Source organism: Ixodes scapularis, unplaced genomic scaffold, assembly GCF_016920785.2.
Source record: "Ixodes scapularis isolate PalLabHiFi unplaced genomic scaffold, ASM1692078v2 PGA_scaffold1__304_contigs__length_218370807, whole genome shotgun sequence".
Lineage (NCBI taxonomy): Eukaryota > Metazoa > Arthropoda > Arachnida > Ixodida > Ixodidae > Ixodes > Ixodes scapularis.
Window position 1 is genome coordinate 105,383,556 of NW_024609846.1, and position 10,925 is coordinate 105,394,480.

The window sequence follows — 10,925 nt, forward strand, 5'->3', positions numbered from 1 at the left end:
TGATGTTTTTTGAACCTCGCCTTAACACCTTGTGTGGCCCGTCGTAGGGCGGTTGCAGGGGCTTTCGCACGGCGTCATTTCGCAGAAAGACATGTGTGCACGTTGCCAAGTCCTGGCTGATGAAGGAGGGTTGGCTGGGTTTTTGACGGGGTGCGGTGGCACGGATGTGTGTCATAGCCTCCCGCAGTTGGGTCACGTAGTTGGTGGAGTCCAGACAGGCGTCGGCTTGTGTGGATGTGAAGAATTCGCCGGGGAGGCGAAGGGTCGTACCGTAGACCAACTCTGCAACGCTGCAACCGAGGTCAGATTTGAGGGCTGTCCGAATGCCGAGGAGAACGAGGGGCAAAACTTCCATCCAATCTTGACGTTGATGGGTCTTGAGGGCGGCTTTCAGCTGGCGATGAAAGCGCTCCACCATGCCATTGCTGGCGGGGTGGTAAGCAGTGGTGCGAATGCGCCGAGATCCCAGCAGCTTAGTGAGGCTGGAGAAGAGACTGGATTCAAACTGTCGGCCCCGGTCAGTCGTGATAGTGGAAGGCGTGCCGAACAGCGAAATCCAGTATGCAACGAATGCGCGTGCCACCGTTTCCGCAGTTATGTTGGGCAGGGGGACGACTTCCGGCCAGCGAGTAAAACGGTCGATGCAAGTCAGAAGGTAGGCATTTCCCTGGGAAGGCGGCAGCGGTCCAACAATGTCTATGTGGATGTGGTCGAACCGTGCGTCGGGTGGATTGAAGGTTCCCAGGGGTGTGACCGTGTGACGCTGAACTTTGCAGCGCTGACACTGTATGCAAGTGCGGGCCCAGTGGCGAACATCCTTGTTGATGCCGGGCCACACGAAGCGAGATGTTATAAGATGTTGGGTAGCCTTGATTCCGGGGTGCGAAAGTCCGTGAAGGGCATCAAAGATCTGGCGGCGAAACTGTAGTGGCACGTAGGGGCGTGGTGATCTCGTTGATGTGTCGCATATAAGGTCGGTCGAACACATAGGAAGAGAGAGCTCACTGAATACCAGCCGTCCGGGTGTGGCACGGAGGTCGCGAAGTTGGGCGTCGTTGCGTTGTGCAGCTGCCAGTTTAGCGAAATCGACGACAGCCAGAGTTTCGTTGGTGCATGTGCCTATTCGTGACAGAGCATCAGCCACGACGTTCTCTGCGCCATGAACGTGCCGGATGTCCGATGTAAATTCCGAGACACATGACATTTGTCGCAGCTCTCGCTGAGAATGGCTGCCACCGTCGGGTCGCAGTGAACGAAAAGCGTGCACGAGGGGCTTGTGGTCGGTCAAGACAAAAAATTGCCGACCTTCGACATAATGCCTGAAATGCCGCAAGGCTAAGTATATCGCCAGTAACTCGCGGCTGAAAGTGCTATAACGCTGCTCGGTGGGAGTTAGTTTCCGGGAAAAGAAAGAAAGAGGTTGCCACTGTCCGTGTACTTCCTGTTGAAGCACAGCGCCGACGGCGTTGTCCGAAGCGTCGGTGGCTACCGAAAGTGGGACCGCTTCCTTGGGATGCACAAGCATGGTTGTTGTAACCAGAAGTTCTCTGGCACGATGGAATGCTGATGTGCAGCGCTCGTCCCAAGTGAGCTCGGCTTTGGGGTTACGTGAGCCTGAGAGCATGCCGTGCAGCGGGTGGAGCTTTTCTGCGCAGCCCGGGAGAAAACGTCGATAAAAGTTTATCATGCCGAGAAACTCCCGGAGTTGCTTCTTGGTTGATGGCTTAGGAAACTCTCTGATCACCTGCACTTTGGTATCGAGTGGGCGGATGCCGGAAGCGTTGACAGTATGGCCCAAAAGTTCGAGGTCGGGCTTGCCAAAAACGCACTTGTCCATCTGGATTACAAGTCAAATTCGGCCAGGCGAGTGAACAGGGCTCGGAGATGTCCGAGATGTTCGTCGGCAGTTTTGCTGGCCACGAGGATGTCATCAATGTAGGCATAGCAGAAGGGAAACCCTCGCAGCACCTGGTCTATGAAACGTTGGAAGGTCTGCGCAGCGTTTTTGAGTCCGAATGGCATGCGCAGAAATTCAAATAGACCGAAGGGTGTGGTGACGGCGGTTTTTGGAATATCTGAGGGCTCGACCGGAATTTGATGGTAAGCACGTACCAGATCAATCTTGGAGAAGATGGTAGTGCCGTCGAGCGATGCAGTGAAGTCGTGAATGTGTGGGATTGGGTAGCGATCTTCTGCTGTGTTGCGGTTGAGGGCTCGGTAGTCGCCACACGGACGCCAGTCCCCTGGCGTGGATTTGGGGACCATGTGGAGAGGCGAGGACCAAGGGCTTTCCGACTGGCGCACAATGCCCAGCTCGAGCATGTGTTCGAACTGTTGTCGGGCGACCCGTAGTTTGTCTGGGGGTAGCCGGCGGGGACGCGCGTGGACAGGTGCTCCTGACGTCTCGATGTGGTGTGTCACGGTGTGTTGGATAGGGCACTCGTCCGGTCCAACGCGCGTCAGCTGTGGAAACTCGCCGAGCAGCCGCGTGTACGGGGAGTCCTCAGCTGGAAATGCGAATGTGGGGCTGATAGACTGCAGAGACGAGGCGATGCCTTGGACGGTGAGTCGTGTCGCTTCGTCTCGAAGACGTCGCCCCTTGACGTCCACCAGCAGCCCAAAACGCGTTAAGAAGTCTGCTCCGAGAATTGCGTGCGGAATGGCCGCGCAGATAAAAACCCAGCGAAAAGTGCGCCGCAGTCCGAGATCGAGTGTCAAGGAACGCGCACCGTATGTCGAAATGGCCGAGTTGTTCACGGCACGAAGTTGCGACGTGCTGGGGTGCCGACGATCTTGTACGGTTGCGGGGACGACACTAACCTCTGCCCCGGTGTCCACGAGGTAGCGAACACCAGAGATGCGGTCCGTCACAAAAAACAAGGATCGGCGGCTGTGGAGATCGGCGGGAGCACTTGCCACCCTTAGTGCTCGGCCTTCTCGTTTTCCGCTTGGGTGCAAGGGGGCTTGCATTTAAGAGCTTCGGCGCCAAAACGTTGATGATACCAGCACTCGCCTGAGTCCGTGCGGGAGGAAGAGCGAGACCGGCGTCCGGCGGGGGAACGCCCGCGTGATGCGCGACGGCCACGAGGAGCTTGCAATTTTGCCACAAGATCAGCGAGACGCGCGACCTCGGCTCGTAGTTCACGGACCTCGTCTGGACTGGATCGGGTGTGGGCTGCTGAGATGTTCGGGGATGGGGTAGAGACCTCCATTATCTTGTCTGCAAGCTCGGCGATCTTAGCGAGGCCGATGTCCCCCGCTGATGCCAGCACCATCCGAACGTTGCTCGGCAGGCGTTGCAGGAAGAGCTCGCGGAGGAGGGACTCGTCGATGGTCGTCGCCTTGTCTCCGAGGAGCTGCTCCATCCGACGCAACAGCTGCGTTGGAGTGCGGTCGCCAAGTTCCTCTGCTGTCAAGAGTTGCTGTAGACGCTTCTCCTTTGAGGCGCTTGTGCGGCGAATCAGCTGTGCCTTTAGGGTGCTGTAGGCATCGACGGCTGGCGGTGTGAGTAGCAGATCCCTCACCTCTGTGGCAATGGTTGGGGAGAGGCTGGACACGACATGGTGGAACTTCGTCATGTCAGCCGTGATCCGTCGAGTGGCGAATTGAGACTCGACTTGGACGAACCACAGCTGCGGGTCCGCAGGCCAGAAAGGGGGAAGCTTGAGGGCGACTGCGGAAACAGTGCTGGAGACGGGCTCCTCGTCCGGCATGGCTGAGCTGGGGTTGTTGGTGGTTGCGCTGGGGAAAATCGGGTCACCACTGTAGTATCTCGGGTTGTTCTAGACTTGGTCTGGAACAGTTGGTGAGAACACTAACATTTTATTTCGTTAACTGATTATTACTTGGCCAAATTTATAATAATGATGAAAGAGCGTTGTCGGCGTTTATTCAGGCCGATGGTCCCATGCCGTCTCGCTGCTCGCTCCGTCTCGTCTTCCTTTATTCCTCTGTCCGACTTCTTTTTAAACCCTCGTGCTGAGGGTTACCTCGCGATGGCGTGAACTGGTGGAATCGCGAGGCAATACGTCAGCCAGATGAGACAGCAGTATTGGCAGTGCTATGGGGTGATTGCCAAGATGTTGTCTAATGTGGTGCAATGGATGTTGCGCGGACTTATGTAAGCGTGCGGCAACATTCGTCGACGACGCAGCACTTGAGCCGGGTAAGGTAACATGACGCTCTCCGGGGCCGCTCGATCGAGTGGAGAAAAGTTCTCTCGGGAGCTGCTGGGTCGGTGCGTGCGTACGTGACCACAAAATATTCGCGCTTGGCTTCTCTTCTTTTTTACAGCGGAGCTGTTAAGGGCTATAGTTTCCCCAGGATCGTGTCTGCCAGCAAATAAATGTCGACACAAAACTCTGGACAGCTACCGCCATCTATGAGCGACGGCGGCAACCAAGCAGAAGCTGGTTGGCCACGATATGGTGGCTCAGGGTGGCGATTCGAAACAGTGATAATGATAGTGAAGCACATATTTCACGTGACTTCTGCCGTCCAATGATGCCGCAGGAAATCAAAACGTACACGGCTAGAGTGAGGCTGTTGCCGGAAAAGCATTGATGAATGGGAATGTGGTTCTCTGACACAGTATCGCGGATGTACACTACCTATAGACCTTTTCAGGCAACATTTCCTGGGCGCCGCCATCTTGACGTCACGTGACCCTGCCACCATAGCCGACCTTCAGTTTCTCGCCGTTGCTCCGCGTTGTGTGCTGCACCGGCCACCACCGGAGCTTTGTTTTCGTGTTCTTTTACGTTCCGCGTTCAAATTGTGTGTTTTCTTTAGGTCTTTTCGATATTTCGGGCTTTCATTCAATCATTTCATATCTATATTTCAACATAGCCCTTGTATTTTCTTATTTATGGAATGGGATCAGACAGCTAATAGATCGACAGTGCAAGATTATGGCCTTTGCTTCAGAGATCATGTAAGTTAATCACATTCACATGAGCGTACCAACCGGGGCGGCAAGGGGGGCGCTGGCCCCCCCCCCCCCCCCCCCAGTTCTCAGAGTGAGGGGGCAAGGCAGGTGCTTTGCCGCCGCCCCCTTCCCCCCCCCCCCCCCCCTCCCCCCTGAAGCAGCCACCACTGGGCAGGGCAAACGCTGGCCGGCGGCTGCCAAGGAATACCAAGGGCACCGCCCCCCGGCCCTGGGGAGGGGGGGGGGGGTCTGGTTTGCCCCCACACTTAAAAACAAGTTGGTGCGCCACTGCACATTCATACGTTTTGGTCGTTAAGAAAGGGCAGTCAACACCATTGCGACACGTTAAAATTTCAACTGTTGCAGTAAGGCTATCAGTCGTGCTTCTCGCTGCATGTGCGCGCTTTAGACATAGTGTCCGTAAAGCCGAACCGCATGTAAGTGATTTAGCTTGCGACGAGACGAATAACGGCGGCAACGACGAGAGTCAGCGACGAACACTTCTCACTGTCACCCGTCACGTCACTCGGTTTTGGGATTTCTGGAAAACGTCGCTCACCGGCTTGGTCGCTTGCTCCCGTCGCTTCCATACGGTTTGCCTCGTCGCGCGACTGACCGAGCGACAGCGAAGCGGATCGCCGTCGCTTTTCTTATTGCTCGTAAAATCACTTGCACGCGGTTTGCCAATGGTTCAATGCTGTGTGCATCAAAATTAATTACGTATAAACCGCATGTAAGCGATTTGGCGAGCAACGAGACAAGCGACGGCGACCCGCTTCGCAGTCGCTCGGCCAGTCGCGCGACGAAGAAAACCGTATGGAAGCGACGGGAGCAAGCGACCAAGACAGTGAGCGACGTTTTCTAGAAATCCAAAAACCGAGCGACACGACGGGCGACGTTGAGAAATCGCCGTCGCTCGTCTTTAACTCTCGTCATGGTCGCCGTCGCTCATCTCGTCCCTCGCTGAATCGCTTACATGCGGTTCGGCTTTACGGAAACAAGGGCACACATGCAGCGAGAAGCACGACTTTGATAACCTTACTGCATCAGTTGAAATTTGCACTTGTCACAGTAGTGTTGACTGCCCTTTTAGCGACAAAAACGTAAGAATGTGATGAACTTACATGGTGATTGAAGCCTCATAATCTCGTATCGTCGATCCATTCGCTGTCCGATTCCATTCCATAAATAAGAAAATACAAGAGCTATGTCGAAATATAGATATGAAATGATTAAATGAAAGTCCTAAATTTTGAAAAGACCTAAAGAAAATGCAAGATTTCAACGCGGAACGTTAAAGGGGTACTCCGCCGATTTCTTCATGGTCCCCGATTTGCTTGAAATTTTGCTAAACTCGCCAAACAACCTCGCCAAAATAGTATCCCAAATATTGGGTCGAAATAATTTTTTTTCACGAAGTTATTAAATTTACAATTTTGGTCCTCACCGTGTTTTTCAAACTGAAAGTCTCTACTGGCAACAGCGAAGAAGTGACGTCATTGGAAGTGCCGGGGTTCACTCTTTGTACTGTAGAATTTGTTTCCAACTGATTCGAAGCAGTTTCATGGTGTCAAATGAATGCTTTGAAAGCTCGCTCCAGGACCCGCGCTTCAGCACGGAACAAATGATTGGCATATTCCATTTTTTAGACTGCTCGCCCGACTGACAAGCTGACCTTCCACTGACGTCACGGCAGTGAAAAGGGCGGGTATATTTGAATGTTGGTTTTTGCATCATTTTCATTTGCCGAATTCGCAATAACTATTATGAATTTTACGATACTAAAATGCATACCAGAAAGGGTAAACGCTGGGGAGTCAAAAAAGATAGTTAGTTGAGGTAGCTCAAAAATCGGCGGAGTACCCCTTTAAAGAAGACGAAAACGAAGCTCTGGTAGTGGCCGATGCAGCACACCACGCGGAGGAACGGCGACAAACTGAAGGTCGGCTATGACGGTCCGGAAAGCGCGCGGAGGGCGCGCCGACTGGTGACTGCTCGATTAACTGACTCGCTGAAAGCGTCTATATCACACTAAACCGCTGTTCGAAAAATTCAAGATTAATATGCAAGTGGACCGTCTCTTGTATGCGTTCCTTTTCGGAACAAATGAATCCATCGAATTTCTTTGGCGCACCTCGAACTTGAATAAAAATGAGATCTCAATCATTATTCGCTGCTCTGAGATATGGTATGTTCCTCAGTTCCGCACGGATCATGCTTTACAATCCCCTCGCCATATATTGCCTTCTCGACTCTACAGGTACCATCTAGAAAATATAGATATATACTCTCTCACTAGAGCTGAATTCTATATGTGTTTTATTTAACGCGGACGTCTCTGTATGACATTTCTCTTTTTCTCGCTTTCGCATAATATGCTTGCTTCCGAACGTTCCTGCGCTCTCACTTGTTTATTATGTTTATTGTTACTGAAGTACATGCCTAGTTGGTAAGGGAAACTCTATATGGCTGTATAACGGGTCTTTTCCATGTATCACGCTTTTCAGTCAGATTACTATGCTTGTTTTGCTTTAGGGCCCCAGACCTAGTAAAGTTACCATATGGTAGCTTTTTGTCTGGAGGCCCGCCAGAGTAAATTTCTGGAAATATAAGCTTTCATTTCCTTTCATTCAGTGACACTAGGGAAAACACAAAGCTGAACACGAAAAGGATTGTGATCCTCCTATTTTTTTATTTGCAGAAAGTTTTAATACAGGTAAGTAAATCCCGTTTTGCGCTTTATAATCGCGCGTTTATTCTAAGACCAAGCGAAAACCGAAATCATAAATGCGCGGTATTGAATTTTTGGGTCACCCTAATTTATCACGGAGAAATCTGGGTTGACTCTGTATTTGTAAACACACGCAACATATTTACGAAACACATTTCTCTCGGTAATCATTACAATTCTGTTGTGTGGACATCGCGAAAAGAATCCTTTTAATCAAGAAATGAATAATGCGGAGAGGAGCGGAGAGAAAAGAGATGGACAGCGTGCGGCGATGTAAGAGTGCCGTGCTCTGACTGCAAGGATTCGTGGGTTGACCTTACCGCCCTGTCCCTCTAATCAGGGCGAGTAAGAGTGTTGTCTGCGTCTCACGCGGAGACTGGCGTTCGAACGCCGAACGTCGAACCCCGGCGTTCGACGTTTCTTTCATCACCTGACTCCACATTTGTGCGCGGGTATGAGCGAGAACGTGATGACGTGGCGAGAGATCGACGTGTGACTGGTCCAGAGAGCTCGTAGCTTCCATCGCGATGTCAGCTTAGCGATGAAATATATAGCTACGGGCATATACTAAAGAGTGGACGATGCATACGGTCGTTGCACAGTGAGAACGAATCGTCGACCAAGCGTGAACTTAAGAATAACTGGAATCCAGAATGATTAATGTGCGCAAAAAACTACATGAGCGTACTTGTGTTGCCGAGGGTCTTCGGCCGTGCGACTTCCATATTAGAAATTTCGCAAAGGAAAAACGGCTGGAAAGTTTCCTGTGTCGGATAGGCACATATCCTGTGAGAGAAATATCCTCGAGCAGTTCATGCGTTTAGACACACACAGGAAGGGCAGTTAAACATTTATTTGGAAACAACAAGCTCAAGCACGGCCGTATTTCGGAATGATTGTTTCGATGTGAAAGGAAATTGGGGAAAAATGGATCAAACAAGAGATGATTTTTTGGTTGATCATGTCAACCAGAACACAGCCTGCGTAGGCAGCCCTGAATGAAAAACAAAATACGTCATTTTCGGTTCGCTCATTTACGCACAGATACTGGGATACTGAACAGAAATATGTCTTAGATGACTTTTATACTCCATTTCAAGAGTTACGCAAAAAGCTGTTCGAGGCATGGAGTTGTTAGAGTGAATCAACATGGGTGAAAAAGGCACGAATAGGAAACAAACTACCGCTTTTTTACTTCTCATTCCATATGTGCATGAGATCTGTGCCCAAAGTCATCTCGTCAATCCTGGTTTCCATGCGTTGGGTTTGCTCCGGTGTAAATAACTCCTTCCAACCATTCACTTTTCCTCGCCGAAAGAACCTAAAGCCATTCTCTTCATTCCTCTTGGTACTGATATTGTTGCCCTTGCCCATAGGTGTGGACAAATCACACAAGACCGCCGAAGTAACCTCCGCTCCAGGCTCCAGGACACGGCTCATGAAGTCGAAACTGCTTTTGTTCAAGATCTCCCGAAACATATTTTGGTCGCCCTCGAGCATCTTTCCGTACTCTTCACCCAGAAAATAGGCGAGTTTCAGGATCATTCCCGGGGTATCCGCTTTCAGTTGCTCGTACGTGAAGAAAAAGACGTTCGGGTCGTCCTTGCGGGCGTACCCGTGGAGCACGTGACCGAAGTAGTCCCCGTAACATAGGTCGCCCGTCACAAAAGCCTCGAAGAAGTCGTCGAACGTGCCGTCTTCGAACTGGAACTCGGTTATGCCCCGCATGAAATGGTAGAGCGACACACACGTGTCCCACGGATTCCGAGCGACGTACACGTACTTTGCCCTGTCGTTAAAGTTCTTCAGGAGCAGTTTTTGGTGGGTCGTCACCATCCTCGGCAAAGGCAAGCCTTCTAGGGCCTCCGGACCGTGGTTTTCCAGGCGGGGAGATCGTCTGATTAAGTCGAGAAAGCTGGTCGCGCCCTGTCCGCGACCTAGGATGAGTTGGATGATCTGCATCGTCCACTGGGTCCCGCTCTTGGGGTAGGTCACGACGATTATGTCTCCGTCGCCCGGTCTGTAAACGGCAGCCTTGCGGGCCATAGCGGGAGGGACGAAAGGAGAGCATCTGATGCCATCGACGAATTGAGAGAGCGGAACTCGGCGCTGACGGTTCATAGTGGTCGAAAGTCGTTGTGATCGGAGGTATACCTGTGGGGTAGACACGATTCTTGTTAGGTTGCTTGTGGTCGTTTCCTACGTATACGGTGGTTCTAAGGATATATACATAGGGCAGATATACTGGCCAATTGATCCTAACTAGTACTTTACAAAGGCTTTAAACTTATCCAATAAAGGGGTTGTCACACGGGTGAGAAATCCCTCCACTTGCTCCCCGGCATACTCTTCGCGTGGTAAGTTTCACGCAACGTTTGGAAAGAAAGCAGCTTCGAGTCCATGGGAAGTGTATCATAGTCAAAACGCAACCGCGCGACATGTCCGGTATAGCCAAAACATTCTCGCGGACATGTTCCCGGACAAACGTGACCTAAAAGTTAACCCGAGGCAAGGAGCAAATATAATATTAATAATTAAATAAGACGGACAATCATGTACAAAGTAACACCATACTCCGTCTTACTTTAAGTCCGACCGGAAGCTGACACTACCTTCCGGTGGAGCCAATCAAACAGCGACAAAAGTGCGTCGTCATTGCGCTCCTTGTCTTTGTGTACGCTTGCAATCACCGACAAAACCAGTTACACACAGTGAAGCGCCGTCTATTAAGGCGTTAATCGATAGAAAGGACCACTTTGCACCTGAACAAACGCTACGAATGCGAGCCTCATCTCGCAAGGACGGCGACTGACCTCGGAATGTGCGTGGGATACCGAAGGAAGCACGAAGCTGATCGAAGCTGGTATTCGGAGAACGTGAAGCCAGGTTGCGCCGGAGTGGCAGCTTTCGCTCTTCTGGACGCCCGAATGTCGTTCAGTACAGGAATATGTAGGCGGTATGTACCGAGAGAGGGAGTAAATGGGTGAATTTGAGGGCAGCAGGTGCAACATCGGAAGGCTACGTACGGTGCGCCAATCAGCGGAAACGCGTCCTCCGCGCATGAGTGGGAAACTCCCCTCTAAGAGAGAAGGCGCGGTGCTTGATCATGTGCGCGACGAAGCTCTGTTTCCTGCATCTGCTCGCTCCTAAAATTACGTGTGCTGTATGTTCGTACAGCTGGAATTTCCCAAGGGGCGCCTGGTATCCGAGCTGTATTTCAAGAGAAGTTGAAACGGTTCTGAAATTGATTAAAAACACTCATTTGTT

At 51.5% G+C, this 10,925-nt stretch overlaps 1 protein-coding gene across 1 annotated transcript; it reads right to left on the reverse strand.

Moving 5' to 3' along the window:
• Window positions 1–8,849: 8,849 nt before the first annotated feature.
• LOC115330188 (sulfotransferase ssu-1) lies at window positions 8,850–10,538 on the reverse strand. Its single transcript, XM_029991904.4, has 2 exons — window positions 10,472–10,538; window positions 8,850–9,812 (listed from the first exon to the last, which is right to left on the reverse strand). The coding sequence occupies exon 2, from the start codon at window positions 9,777–9,779 to the stop codon at window positions 8,850–8,852; it is 930 nt and encodes a 309-aa protein (XP_029847764.2). The 5' UTR covers window positions 9,780–9,812; window positions 10,472–10,538.
• Between the last annotated feature and the right edge of the window lie 387 nt (window positions 10,539–10,925).

Coding starts and splice junctions, on each gene's coding strand:
- LOC115330188 (XM_029991904.4), bottom strand. CDS start 9,779: ATGAACCGTCAGCGCCGAGTTCCGCTCTCTCAATTCGTCGATGGCATC.